The sequence below is a fragment of the Rhinolophus sinicus genome, linkage group LG12 (assembly GCF_036562045.2).
Source record: "Rhinolophus sinicus isolate RSC01 linkage group LG12, ASM3656204v1, whole genome shotgun sequence".
Taxonomy (NCBI): domain Eukaryota; kingdom Metazoa; phylum Chordata; class Mammalia; order Chiroptera; family Rhinolophidae; genus Rhinolophus; species Rhinolophus sinicus.
The window spans coordinates 65,974,032-65,989,367 of NC_133761.1; the positions used below are offsets into that span (position 1 = coordinate 65,974,032).

The 15,336-nt window shown below is 46.8% G+C and overlaps 1 protein-coding gene across 2 annotated transcripts in view; it reads left to right on the forward strand.

The window, feature by feature from the left end:
- Window positions 1–15,336, forward strand: part of NEK7 (NIMA related kinase 7) — a 106,988-nt gene that overhangs the window by 32,770 nt on the left and 58,882 nt on the right. The window contains exons 2-3 of one of the 2 annotated variants that reach the window (XM_074317079.1): window positions 2,589–2,672; window positions 14,764–14,904. In XM_074317079.1, coding sequence (XP_074173180.1) covers window positions 2,616–2,672; window positions 14,764–14,904 — 198 coding nt within the window. In that variant the 5' untranslated portion in view covers window positions 2,589–2,615. The remainder of the gene's footprint in view (window positions 1–2,588; window positions 2,673–14,763; window positions 14,905–15,336) is intronic. The other variant, XM_074317080.1, reaches the window with a different exon arrangement.

The following is a 15,336-nucleotide window of genomic DNA, read 5'->3' on the forward strand; positions in this document are numbered from 1 at the left end:
GGAGATGAGGGAACGGGAGGAATACAGGATGAATTTTGGGTTTTTGACGAGACCAGCTCTTCTGAAAGTGTGGTCTGTAGACTTCGGGATGGTGGGGTAGGGGCTCACGGGGTTCTTGATACTCTTTGGTGTGGTCTGCAAGGTCAAAATGATTTTTGGAATAACACGAAGACGTTATTTGTAAAACCACTGGTGCCTTAGCTTGAATCAGTGCAGTGACACCACACTGTACTAGTCTTTGTCTCTTTCACTGTTACACAACTGTAATAAATAAAAAACAGTGACTTTCGTTTTAAAATGCCCTTGATGAAGCAGTAAAAGAGTAGTATTTCTATCAAATCTTCACCTTTGAGTGCCTGTCTCCTAATACGTTTGATGAAATGGGAGGTACTGCTAATTATATTTGTAGATATGCCTCAGTGTAGTGCAATGTTTATATGTATATATATGTATATATATATGGAGAGACAGTAGAGGATCACAGTTGTACTTTAGAGCAGGAGGACCACCCCAAATAGCCTAGGGACTCAGGCTTCAATGAAAACAGTTGTGTTATATCACATTCCTGATGTAATCTTGCTGCCACGCTGTGTTATCAATAGCTAAAAATAATACATAAAAACTACATCAGGAAAAACAAAAAAGAAGCGAGAAACCCTTGGCGTTGCGTGGAGTTAGTGCAGAAGCAGGTCGTGCAGGTCAAGGGCCCAGTCTCATTTGTGGTCAGTTCTTGATGCCTGTGTGGGCTGTGTCTGGTGTCCAGCCCGTGTTTATGGAATTAATGGACTGAATGTTTCCTAATCACAAGCAAAGCGTGTGTAAAATAGGAAGTACCCTCCTATTAGGACTGCCCTTTTAGGTTTGAACCCAGCAGTCCCGGGAAACATGATAGTTGGACGTGCAGAACCAAAGTACTACCATTTGTGGGCTGTGAAGATGGGCTGCATGATAGGGGTGTAGACGTGGAGCACGGTTATCTGGGGTGCAGACCGTCAGGCATAGGTATAGGGGTGTAGGCCATCGAGCGTGGTTACGGGGGTGTAGGCCGTCGAGCGTGGTTATTGGGGGTGTAGGCCGTCGAGCGTGGTTATTGGGGGGGTAGACCGTCGAGCGTGGTTATTTTGGGGGGTAGACCGTCGGCGTGGTTATTGGGGGTAGACCGTCGGCGTGGTTATTGGGGGTAGGCCGTCGGCGTGGTTATTATTGGGGGTAGGCCGTCGGCGTGGTTATTGGGGGGTAGGCCGTCGGCGTGGTTATTGGGGGGTAGGCCGTCGGCGTGGTTATTGGGGGGTAGGCCGTCGGCGTGGTTATTGGGGGTGTAGCCGTCGGCGTGGTTATTGGGGGTGGGCCGTCGGCGTGGTTATTTTGGGGGTAGGCCGTCGGCGTGGTTATTGGGGGGTAGGCCGTCGGCGTGGTTATTGGGGGTAGGCCGTCGGCGTGGTTATTGGGGGGTAGGCCGTCGGCGTGGTTATTGGGGGGTAGGCCGTCGGCGTGGTTATTGGGGGTAGGCCGTCGGCGTGGTTATTGGGGGGTAGGCCGTCGGCGTGGTTATTGGGGGTAGGCCGTCGGCGTGGTTATTTGGGGGGTAGGCCGTCGGCGTGGTTATTGGGGGTAGGCCGTCGGCGTGGTTATTGGGGGTAGGCCGTCGGCGTGGTTATTTGGGGGTAGGCCGTCGGCGTGGTTATTGGGGGGTAGGCCGTCGGCGTGGTTATTGGGGGTAGGCCGTCGGCGTGGTTATTGGGGGTAGGCCGTCGGCGTGGTTATTGGGGGGTAGGCCGTCGGCGTGGTTATTGGGGGGTAGGCCGTCGGCGTGGTTATTGGGGGTAGGCCGTCGGCGTGGTTATTGGGGGGTAGGCCGTCGGCGTGGTTATTGGGGGTGTGACCGTCGGCGTGGTTATTGGGGGTAGGCCGTCGGCGTGGTTATTGGGGGGTAGGCCGTCGGCGTGGTTATTGTGGTTATTGGGGTGTAGGCCGTCGGCGTGGTTATTGGGGGGTAGGCCGTCGGCGTGGTTATTGGGGGTGAACCGTCGGCGTGGTTATTGGGGGGGTAGACCGTCGAGCGTGGTTATTGGGGGGGTAGGCCGTCGAGCGTGGTTATTGGGGGGGTAGACCGTCGAGCGTGGTTATTGGGGGTGTAGGCCGTCGAGCGTGGTTATTGGGGGTGTAGGCCGTCGAGCGTGGTTATTGGGGGTGTAGGCCGTCGAGCGTGGTTATTGGGGGTGTAGGCTGTCGAGCGTGGTTATTGGGGGTGTAGGCCGTCGAGCGTGGTTATCGGATGCATAGCATGGTCTTTTCCTTCTCACAGTGAGGAGGGGAGGGGAACCTCTTGGATCAGTAGGTACGATGGAGAAGAGAGAACTGCCTCTCGGGAAATAGGATTTGCTCGCATACACTGCTCTGGAGAGTGGAGATGGCCGAGCCAGGCAATATTTGCACAGCTGAACAGAGCTTGGGTGGAGCAAATGGCAGATCTGAGAGGATGGGCTCCCTTAGCATATCCTTTTGAGCGTTAGGCACATCTCTATGTGGCGAACAACATGACTTGGTAACAACCACACAACTTACGTGTCACCTTCCCATTTTTGCAGAGTTCTAACGTTCCTGCTCCTCAGACAATGGATGAACAGTCACAAGGGATGCAAGGGCAACCTGTTCCTCAGTTCCAGCCACAGGTAACTGGTTCTCACATGCTCATGCTGACCTACGTGTATGTACCTGTGTTTAATATGTGCATTGCAGACCTTTACGAATAGAGTAACCAACGGGCTACGTGTGAATGTCCAAGTTTCAGTCAGAGTTGTTTATATTTTCAGACCATATTTTAGAATACTTAGTCCTCATGTCCAAACATGAAAAGGGGGCAGCTTTAGCTTTTCCTTTTCTTGGCCTGACCTATGGGCTTTGAATGTTAGTATTAGGCTCAGAGAGAAAAACCAAAGGTGAGGCCATGCCCAGGTTGGGGGTGCCTGTGTGTTTCTTACCTGTCCTTGCTTTGGCCGTGTGGTCCTGGGTTGTCCACACCTGCCTCACATCAATGCCACCCCTCACTCTCTCTGACTAGTAAGTAGTATGTTTCTCTGTTATGCAGTTGCTTGTTTTTTTGTAACGTAAAGTGAAGTAAAATGAATGTCTCAGTAAAAAGTGAACACACACTATTGAAATTCATTATGTAGCATCCAGCGTTCCTACGATGCCTGCGTTCAGGTCCATGTGTAATGACACGTTTCAAGTAAAGGCGGGGCAGCTCCTGGGTTTGTTATCCTTTACAAAGGCTGCGTTTCTCAGCCTGCTGTTCAGAGGCATCCTACACTGTGTCTCGGTGTTTCTCTGCTGACCTCTCTCACTTGGGCTGAGATAGCAGTTCTGAAATTGTTGGAAGACTCGATAGGTGCAGGCAGGTAGGTTTAGGAGACTTGGGTGGACAGATACCTGTATGGCAGTCTTTCTCAGAGCCCCTCTGAGACTCCTGTGCACTTAGAATTCCCACAAAGAGGCCATTGGTTGTAGTGTTTTCCAAACTTACTGGATTGTGGGACCCTTTCTTTTCCCCTTTTTAAAGCACATCTGTTGACTCCTCCCGGGGCGAGTGTCTGTGAAGCACAGTTCAGAAAACACTGCCCACCAATAAACCATGCCTTCTGCCTCTGGGACTCTGTTCATCGTGCATCTTCTTCTCCTCCATCTTCCTCTCCAATGTTTGAAACCCTGCCCACCTTCAGAGACCATCTAAAAGGCCGTCTCTACCGTGAAGCTTTGCCCGATTTCCTGCATGTAGTGTCTGGTCCTGGAAACCTGACGATGCATTCCTTGTGTGTCTCCCAGTGTTTCCCACATCTTTGTGTTGTTTCCTGTGGGCGTTGCCCTGATCTGTCCTGGTGGGTGAAGAGGAAGGCCTCTTCATTGAGGAAGAGGCCCCAGGCGAGTGGCCCCTCACGGGGAGTAGTGGAAACCAACAGGGACCCCTCCCGATGGACACGTGTCAGTCAGCCCTGTGTGCTTCCTTTGTCATGCCCACCTGAATTCTCGCTTAGAGTAAGGCCAACATTTTCATTTCAGTATGGTTCTTGATGGTTTTAAATGTATCCCATCTGTTGTGTTATGGTCCTAAATGGTCAAGATTAGAGTAAGCAGCGTCTGTCATTCAGATATAAACACATCTCGTGCAAGTGTTACACATATACACAAACACTGTTGTTTCACATTGTTTCTAGCAAAGACAGTAAAAGAAGCACCTCTAAAAATTAGGTGTTTGTATTATCATTTTGAAAGTCACAGTTTTGAACAGCCCTAAGTTTCAAAGGGAAAAAAAAAGCACTTTATTTTTTGTCTCCTCCTGGCTCACCCACCAGGAAAGGTCGGGTGGCAGTGGGAGGCAAAAATGAAAGTAATCATTTTCCTATGAGACACTCAGCTACCACACGGCATACATTTCAAGGTTATGTACGTGGTTCTGCATCTCTTGTCAGGCTGTTCCCTTCCTGTATGCCTCCTGCTGCTGCTCCTGTGTGGGTGGGCGTGGGTCCCTGCTGGAAATAGGCAGGTGTCACCCCGGGGCTGCCCGTGGCCAGTCGGGGAAGGGAGGGGATCTGCCCCTGTCTCTTCACACTGATGGTGTGAGACAGCGAAAGAAAGATTACCTGACAAGAGCTTATGGGCGTTATTGCTTATTAAGTCTTTGAAAAATGTTTCTGCTCTCAGTAGCAGTATTTTAAAAGGCTGGGAAAGGACACCCCTGCTCGGGGGTTGACAACCTTCTTTTGTTTTGTTCCACACCACTGGCCCGAGGAACGCGGGCGACATGGCAACAGATGGTTAGCTGAGTGACTTCTTTCACGTCCGTGATGCTAACATCAGCGTGGGCGTCAGCAGAAAACCAAGGCAGTCAGCCTCTGAGTGTAGCTTTCCTGGTTTTTGTTCCGAGATGAGTACTCTGAGCCCGTAATGCATGATACGTGGCCTCACTTTTAAGTTTTAGAATGTGAGATTTATGTATCTTTATTACTGTTTCTTTGCATTACTGTCATTCTCTTGAACTTACAGATAATTTTTTCTATCAACTTCCCTTTCCTTCTCCCCCCCTTCCCTCCTTTCTTTCCCTCCCACTGAAGCCTACAAGGACTGAAAGGATATTTTGACTAGATTTTTATCCTATGTATCTCATTGCTTTAGGACTCTTGTTTATGGAACAATGGATTGAGCTTAGTATTATTTTTTTTAAATATAGACTGCATAAAAGATGGTGACGGAAATAATAAAATATTTCCTTTTTACTCTGAGACTAATTTTAAGCAATGGATGTTTACAACTAACATTTTGTGAGTATTTTTCCCTGTGCTCATTGAGGGAAGAGGGCTATAGGTGCATACACTGTTTCATCATAAAGTAAAATACAAAACAGTTAGAATCAGACTGCAATTCGAAGTATTTCTGGGAGTGGATAGAGGAAGGTTAATTTTATCATACTAATCATGAGGTCTTAGGTCATACTTACTGTTTGTAAATTTGAAGGTATTTGGTGTAACACTTTGACTACCCGTGAATGAGAGAAAGCGTCCCAGGTCCACAGGTAGAAAAATAGCCATTCCTGCTCTTTACAGCTTGGAAGGTATGGGGGTCTTGGCTTGGAGTCTTCCGACCCACCAGTAAGGAGGCTGGCCATTCCTTTAAGCATCATGGCAGCCCCCCTGCAGCCCACGGTGAAGTGAGAGAGGAGAGAGGAGACGGCAGGTGTTTCCCCAGGTGCACTGTGGGCCAGCACACACGGCCCCATGGACGCACTGAGGATGGAGGGTTTAGACCTGATGCCACATCACCTTCCCCTCCCTTCAGCTTTTCTTACAGAACTTTCTTTATGAAGGAAGGGTCATCATTCAGCTGGCTTCTTTCGCTAAATTGATTTTGCCGAGGTACTTGTCATGCAGCATTGAGGAGAGCTTCTATTTTTGGAAGTCTTTATAGACATATAGATGCAATGGTCTCCTGCTAACCATTTTCGTCACTGAGTAACTATTGACAGAGGTACAGGAGCGTGAGCAGCAGCGATTTGGGGGGAAGAAGACCCTTGCGTAGTTCACATTCATGAGCACGACCCTCAAGAGACCTAAGGCCACCCAGCAGTTCTGTGTGTGGTCCCTTCACTCTCCGCTCTCCTGAGGGGCGACTTCATCCATTTTCTCCTCAAACCCCCAGCTGTTGCACTGAGGCTTCTGCCCCCAAGTGAGCACTTGACCTTCCTTAGAGCTGTTATCTCCTGGCCTCTTCACCACCCTAACCTTAGCTGAAAGCTAAATATCCATAAAACAATTATTGCCCAAAGTTAGAAATTTTGGTATTTCTTTCTCCGGCCACATTTATATAGAATACATTTAATTATACATCCTTTTCCCTGCTTGACTGGATGTCATTCAGTATAGGAGAACAAGGGGATGGAGGAGAAGTTTCTAGAAGAGTTATGATGGGGTGTCCAGCAGAGGATGAGGGGAGAACCTGGAATAGTTCAAGTCAACACTAACCCTGAGAAGCCGAAAGCGGGGAGACTGAGCAGTGCCTGGGAGCAGTGCCCAGCGTGAGTGTGCACAGCAGGGGAAGGCGGAGGTGGCCCTGGGGACAGCAGCACGTGTGCAGGTGCATGTGCTTCATCGTGTTTGCAGCGTGAGCCCTGAGGTCCGGTTGCCGGGGTGAGTTCTCGGACTCCCCATGTGCAGCTGTGGACGGAGCACGAGTTTCTACACATCCACGAGCCTCCCTCTTCTCAGTGAACGTGGAGAGTCGTAGTGTTAGCGTAGAGAGTTGACAGGGAGCTTTGGTGTGGTGCGTGGCGTGGTCAGCATGCTTTGGATGACGGGGACGACAGCAGTGACGCTGACAGTTCCCCCCAGTGACTGGCCTGGCCCACAAGTCTCTCTGCCTGTGACTGGCTTCTCCGTCACACTGTGTCCTGTATTACACTTTCATTACCTACCTCCTGCCACAACGGCTTCTCCTTTTGTCTTGTTTTGTCGAGTAAATGGCATCACTGACTGTCCAGGTGCTCAAGCCAACAGTTTGATTCACCCCTGGTTTCTCTGTCCATCGCTGCGCATGTCCTGGGGCCGTCCTCAGGACCACCTGCTGTTCCTCTGCCTGCAGCTGCTGGACTCCCAGGTCCAGGCCGGTGCCGTGTCCAGCCTGCTCGTCTTGCTTCACTCACCTGCTCTCAGGGCCTTGTCCACGCGCATCGTGAGCCATGGCAAGAAGGTGCACTGGGTCCCTGTGCAGTACTCCTTGCTCCTGCTGGCCCGGCACTGTGTGATTTTGTCACGCTTGTCCCTAGGACCTCACTCCTTACCATGTCCCTTGTCCCCGCACTCTAGCTGGTGTCCTTTGTGCTGTTCCCTGAGCACACCAGGCTCATTCTGTCCTTCAGACATTTCCTCCAGATGTTTCTTCTGCTCTTTCCTTCTGGTCTTTTAATCTCACCGTAAATGTCACTTCCTCAGCAAGGTCATCCTTAATGACCCAATCTAAAATAACCAGCCATTCATCTTCCTGCGTAGTACTTAAGGTGCAGAATAGTACTAGGTACTGTTAGGGATTTGTCCATTGTCTTTTTATTATGTATTTGTTTGTTTAACCCCCTCCCCTGTTAATCTTTGTGGAATAAATGTTCGAACACCTCTTCCCTCTGTTTCTCCCTGTCTCTGTGTTTCTCAGAAGAGGCTTTTTCTCGCCATATTTAATTTTACCAGGTGGTGCTGGTGGAGCTCGTGGGGGATGGGGAGATGGAGTCTTTGTCATTAGTTAACTATTCTGCTCATGACAAGCTGGGAAGATAACCAGTGTTATTGGTTACATAATTTAGATATAGTAATTATGATGCTGGGTAGTGTAACGAATGATGATTAAATGACACAAATACCAGGGTCTTATAAACGTTTAACTAGATAATTGGTTATATGTAGTCACTCATTTCTCTTTTGCTATAGTGAATTTCCTCTTCGTTTGATTAAAAAGACAGTTGTAATGATTAATGGCATATTGTTCAAACTGGTGTAAATCTCTGACACTTAGTATCTTTAGGAATACGTTACTTTTGAACTAGTTCAATACATTTTAGGGAGATAATTTTTCAAACAGGAAGAAGCATGAATCATTAGACTTTGTTGGCACATGCGGTGTTGTGTGTGTGTGTGTGCTTTGTTTTTTCAAATTGTTCAAAAAACAATGAAAATATTTTTTCGTTTTCAAAGTGAGGTTTGTATAAAATAATATATGACAGAGTTGTGTTAGATGTTGTCAAAAGGATATTCCAGTTTGTGTAGTTTGCAGATGGGTAACATCTTTTCCAAGATCATAGGATGAGCTTTATTGCTAACTAAAACTGAAGGGCATTTTGAAGTTTTGTTACTTTTAAATTTTGGAGAAATTCAACAATATTAGTATAAAATATAAAGTAATTAGTTTGCATAATTGGTAACATGAAAATCACAAGTAAGAGATAAATTTGCAATAGCAATGAAACCCTTATTAATGATACTAAATATTGCAATTAATACTGGCTTGTACATTAGATCGTTGATAACAATACCTCCAGGAATTATCAGGACATAATTTTCTCCCTGGGGAGTCTGTCGAGTCCATGCTGTGACTCGTTTAATTTCCCCAGAGAGAATCATCATGATAACGTTATCCTGAGTTATCTCACTGCTGAAATGTCCTTGGCTTCAAATTTAAAGCAAATTAATTTCGTCCTAGGAAATTATTAATTGGTTAAAGAGTCTGCACCTGTGAGAAGAAGAGCCAGTGGCACAGCAGAATGAATTTTATTTTAAAAAGAAAAGTATTTATGTGAAGGAGGCAGTAAACACAGACTGACATGTGGAAGTTAATTCCCATTAGTTAGCCAGCTCTGGTGTTGTGTGATTAGAGTGGGTTCAGAGCAACACGAGATTCGTTAATAAGGACCCAGAACTCTCAGGGTGCTGTGTGGGGCTTCGTTCACGCTAGGGGGTGATTTCTGAGTTGTCATCCGTAATTTTGAATATTTACGTTTCTGAGATTTCAGAATGCTTTTATAATATAACCTCTGAGTGTATACATTCAGATATCTCAAGAGGCTAAACATAATGAATTACTACAAAAATGGAGTATGAATGCTTCCAAAATCAGTTCTAATTTTGCCCTTTCAAGAGTTGGGGGTGTCTCATAGTTAGTAATTAAGAAGTAAACTAACATTAAAAAACAACCTATAGGCTTATGTTATCCATGTTAATTAGTTATATTTTAAGACTTCTTTCAAAAATGAATCTGTTTGAAAATACTGACATGGGGTATGTAGTCTTTGGTTAGTAATTTTAGAAGCTGTCGTGTGCTGAATTCACCACGCCCTTGCTCAGCGCTCTTTTGTCACGGAGACCAAGCAGTTTCAAAGTCCTCGGGTTTACGGGCTTCTCTTCAGTTTGCCTGCAACCTTAAACTTGAAGCGTGTCCAACCAGAAAACCCGGTTGCCACCCAACATGGTTTTATGTTAAATGCCTCCCCCTGCCCCATAATTATTAAAAGGACTTTGGGCAGAATAACTATAGTTAGATATACTGTATTGTCACCGAAGTAGCCCTGTACCCCAGGGGCTAGGCTGTCTCCATTCACGAATCAGGAAGCCAGTCCACACGATACGTGGGGACTCCCAGTTGGAGGCAGAGCCCAGGGCTGGGTGGTATTAAAACTGCCAGTCAGTAGGCCATTGGCTTCGGGGAAGTCTAGCAGCAGACAGGCAAACTCCAGTTGTGACCCAGAGAAAGCGGGACCAGACAAGAAAATTGAGGTAGAGACTAAAGAATTTTCATCTGGAAAACTGAGGTCATGAAACGAGGCTCTCCAGACACGAGAGCCCTACTGTGAGGGTGAGTTGGTGGAAAGGTGTCACTGCTGGCTCTCTTGGGGGTGGGAAGTCCTGAATGACATGGACACTGGGCATGTGCTCGGCTCTGTCCTAGGTGCTTATGCGTAACCTCACTCGTCACTGGGCGGGCCCGTGGCACAGAAGTAGGAAACGAGGCTTGGGAAGCTTGCCCAGCTCAGAACAGCCCCGAGCGTCGGAACTGGCTCTGAGCCAGCCGACTGAGTCCAGAGCCGGGCACCGGGGGCCTCATTGAGCTCTCTGGTGACACCATGCCGAGGTCAGGCCCTGGGGCAACACTGGGACAGTGACCAGTGCTTCCGGTGTCCCTCAGGGTCAGTGGGTCACTGCCAGTCTCCTTTAATGGGGGTTCAAGGGACTTGGGTTTTGCACTGGGAAGTGGCTAGAGGCAGAGGCCTGGCCTCTCTGCGGAGCTCTGGGGTCTTCCCCGCGGCACTGCAACCTTCCCGGCCAGGTTGTGCTCAGAGCCCGTCCGTGGTCACGGTCATGCAGCATGCACTTAAAGCTTTCTACATTCAGGAAGGTCTTCCACTGACATTCACTTATTCAGTAAATATTTATTGCTAAATAAGTAAACACCTTCATGGCATCTGGATACAAAGACAAAACTCGGTTTCTGCCTTTGAGAAATTCAGTGTACGGAGGGAGAAATACGTATGTGTACACAAGTAACCGAAGTCCAGGGAGACCTAGAGCCTAGCTCGGTGCCCGAGTTGCTATACCTGTTTTTGGAGCTGTGTGGCTGCTGCCAGCTCCTCGGGGAGCAGAAGCAGGAGGCAGGAAAGCTGCCTGAGGGAGCTGCAGAGCCGGCCTCTGCACCTCCGAGTGGAGGGCCGGTTTGCCAGGTGTGGAGGGCGAAGCTATTCGTGAGGCGTGGGGACCAGCCAGTGCCTTGCGTGATAAGGCCAAGGAGCGTGGGGCACTTGGGGAGCGAAAGGTGTGGCTGGCGGGTGAGGCCCACAGCCAGGCGCAGAGGTGACTAAGAGCCCTGTCACAGGTAAGGCCTCAGTGTCCTTATTTGTAGTGGGAGAAACAGAGCAGCCGTGTTTTACTGTATGAACGTTGGAGATCCACAGGTGACTCAGAGCCAATCCAAAGCCATTTTGTGCAGCTCAGGGAAATACCTGGTCATGAAGGGACTGCAGGTGACCGAGACCCAGTTTGTCCACCAAATTGAGAACGGTGAAAAGGCAGTTTAGTGATTTCATCTAGTTTGTATTTCATACTGATTTGAATCTCATTATTTTGCTGAGTGATTTTATTCCCAGTATAACTAAATGCGAAACGAAAAAAATAGGGGGAATTGGACATTATTCAAAAAAGAGAATATAGCTCTTTCCTAAAAATAGTTCTTCTCCTGAGTGGGCACGCGTCTGATGATACCATCTTTTTGTTTAAAGCACCTACTGCAGTGCTACCTACGGTGGGATACAGCACATGAGAATGAGGTGTGGCATCCAATCCCGTCGCCCAGAATCACTACCAGGGGTGTGTAGCACCTGTCTGACCGTCTCCTACAGGAGACCTCCTCCTACACAAGCTTGTTTGTATACAAGTGGCAGTGTCGCAAAGAGACCCACGGGTAGTTAGCCATGTGCAGCTATGTTCCTTCTCATGTCAGCTCTCCACGTCTACACTGGGTGACAGGACATGGGAGCAGATGAGACAAGCTGTCACTCACCCACACTGTCCTTTGAAGAAATGCCATGGGGGGAGAAGGGTTCGGCAAATGGGCTGTGAAGTTTACATACAGTGCCCACTGTTAAACAGATTATGTCTAATGAAGTGTCTAATGCTCAGGCCATATCAGCCTAATCCTTGGTGGCAGTTTATCCCTCAACTGCCAAAAAACACCGCCCTCTGGCCCTCTCTCGCCACTCCGGCCGCCAAGCACAGGGAGGTGCCCGGTCTTAATAAACCAAGACAGTGTGTGATCTGACATGCAAATGTAGGTCATTGCATATGTAAATGTGTGATTACAGCCCTGAATGCCAAAACACATTAGTGAGACTTTGCTCTCAGCATGCGGCTGTCTGCCTGCCTTAGCGGTTCACGCTGATATTTGTCAGTTATTGCGCAGACAGAAGATGGAATTCCCAGTCACATTTAGGGGATATGGACTGGCAGGTCGTGTTCCTGCTGGTGGAGCTGTGTCGTGCTGCTGAGACGGACACGTTTTCACCAGGAGAAAGAACGGTCTGTACCCATATCGGAGAGGAAAGGGTTCTGTTTCTCAGCTGCTGCAGATGAGCCTAGTTAGTGTGTCAGTTCTTTTTAAAAAAAAAGCTTTCTTAGAAAAGCACAGGCAATTAAAAAAATCTCTTTCAATGAAACTTTTATTTAAAGTTAAGAAACAGATTACAAAAAGAAATCTTAAAATGAGTAATAGCATGGCAAGCTGGCTCCCTTCACTTGGTAATTTTACTTTTCTTTTTCTTATGGTGCATACATACGTTCATTTTCATTTCATGTTTAGCATGCGTTTCTATTCCCAGTTTTTTTTTTCCCCCCATTAAAAAGATGACATTGAAATCTCTGGATCATCAGGTAGGGTTCCATAGTGCTGGGTCGTCATGGAGGTGACTGGTTGGTAACCATGGCAGCAGAGCAAAGACTGCGCTGGGCGTCAGGAGGACCAGGTTTGGTTTGATTGCATCTACTACAGAATGTCAAGAGCATTGCATTAGATGGTGTATAAAGTCCTGATATACGGGACCTGTTGAGCCGGAGGCACCAAAATGGAGCCTTCTGTTGTAGTGGTTATTCCTGGTACTCGTTAATAGGTACTTATGGGTTTATGCTTATTAAATAAATTTTGCCATTTCTTGTATTCTAGTTATTTCACATGTCTTAAAGGGAGAATGGCATTTTTTCTTGTCCATATTTGGACTTCCAGAGGAAAGAAAAGCAGTGCACAATAACAGAAATTATTGCCCCTTTTTTTCTCTTTGAGAAGCACTGTATGTGAATCACAGTGCAACTTTAGAAGACTTTTGCAGTTTTCGGTAGCGTGATAGATGTACTGAAATTAGCAAGATAAAATGTCTGTGGGGTTAATATGAAGTACCGCCCATATGTAGCCCTCTGCATGAGTGATGGGTCACCTGAAACCAGGCCTGTTTGAAGGACTAAGCGCTCAGGTGGGAGCTGATGTTTATGAACCAGTGCTTTGATTGCACTGTTAGGTGTTTAGTGTTCAGCCTCCTTAGACGGGGCACTAGTCAGGCCCAGGAGAGTGTCCCGTTCCTTCCATGTTGGTGCGGAGCGGGGAGCAGGTCGGGAAGGATACGAGCAGAGCGCTAAGGGGTCTGGAGAGAGTGTTTATCGATAATCCAGGGGTCTTCAAAAGGCCCATGCGTGTTTAGCCAGAAAAAAAAAAGTTATAAACTAGAGTATTTTATCCTCTTTTCTATAGGTGCAGATGCTACAAATAGATTGCGTGTCGTGAGGAGCTTCAAAGGCAGTATTCCTTGGGTGTATGTTGTAACCTCAGCAACACAGTGTCTGACTGTAGTGGGTGTTCATTAGCATTTACCCTGTGCGTGAGTGAATGAATAAATGAGTCCGTGAACAAAAGAGCGGGGACGATGAATAACATTTCTAAGGCATTGGCTTTTGGCTCCCCTCTCCATATGCTAGAATTTTCTCTCGCAGCACAGCGCAGAGCCTCTTCCACGTGCGTGGGCTCTTTTGAGCAGGAAACACTTGTGATTCATCTCTTTCTCTAGCAGCTCTTACAAGTGCCTGGAACATAATAAGGACTAAAAAGTGTTAGTTAAAAAAAAATAACTTTTTCCATTAACAACAAAAAAATATTGTTTAAAAAAGTCATTATGTACTAAGTGAAAGAAACCAATCTGAAAAGGCTGCATCCTGTATGATTCCAACTATGACCTTCTGGAAAAGGCAAAATGAGACAAAAAGATCAGTGGTCGCCAGGGGTTGGGGGAGGGAGTGATGCACAGGCAGAGCACAGAGGCTGTTTAGGGCAGCGCAGTGACTCGTTACGACACTATAATGACGGATAACGGATCATTATACATTTGTCCAAACCCACAGAATGCGCAGCACTGACAGTGACCCTAATGTCACTGTGGACTCTGGGTGACGGTGACGTGTCCATTTGGGCTCATCAGTTGTGACAAAAGTACCATTGCTGGGGCTGTTGATAACGGGAGGCTGTGCGTGTGAGGGGGGCAGGGGGTATGTGGGAAATTTCTGTACTTCCCACTCACTTTTGCTTTGAACCAGAAACTGCTAAAAAAAAAGTCTTTTTTTTTTTTTTTTTAAGTAATGATGTGGCAGTTAAGTCCCTGCCCCTGGAAATGTGCTTTGTAGAAGTTAGATAACTGTCAGGAAGCGCACAGGTATTCATGCATTAGCTGGCAGGTTGCACAAAATGAATATATATATTTATTTATTCCACTGCAACTCAGAGGTACTTTGAAAAAGAAAAGAATTATCAAAGAAGTACTCGCCTGCCCGGGATGTGTTTGTTTGCTGTGAACTAAGACAATTTATAGAGAGTTCCTATCCAAAATTTCAAAATCCTTCTCATCCCCTGACATTTCATATCCCTCTTCTTCGACTGAGTTCTTTCTTTTTAGCACTTTCTATCTCACACACTGTATATGTGTGTTTTCACATTTACCTTGCTTATTATTTTTCTTCCCCACCAGAATACAAGTTCTTTGAGTGCAGGACCATCTGTAGCTCGCCTGGCTGGCACAGGGGTCAGTGACTATTTGTTGAATGAATGGGTATCTGCAAGCTTCCCATAGGTCTCACCTACTTATGTGAAAACAATCGAAGGTTGCGTGTATATTATGTGACTGAAAACTTTTCTGACTTTTTTTAATTACAGAAGGCCTTGCGACCAGATATGGGCTATAATACATTAGCCAACTTCCGAATAGAAAAGAAAATCGGTCGCGGGCAATTTAGTGAAGTTTATAGAGCGGCCTGTCTCTTGGATGGAGTACCAGTAGCTTTAAAAAAAGTGCAGGTAAGATGATTTCAATTCTATAAATCACTGTCACGCCACACTGTGTGAATAACAAATAGGGAAAAGTATGTCCTGATAGATTGGGAGTTGACCGTCCTATGTTGGGAATTCTGGGAAGGAATAATGGCTGTACTGTAAAAGCTCGAATTGAGGGTAATACACAGTGGAAATTAATTTTTGGTTTTACCGTTGCCTCTACACTTTAAAATGTTAGCTGGTTTTGTTCACCCGGATTCAGTAATGACTGAAATGATCCTAGAAAAGCTTCCGCAACTCTAGATTACGTGAGGCATGGCTCCTAACTGGACCTGTAACTAGATGTCGTATCCTTAGCTGGAGCTGCAGCTGGAGCATCACGGTAGGAGATTAACATGTAGCAGTGAAGGTCAGGGTGAGGCATGAAATTAATATAGAGACCAGACTGGCAAAAAA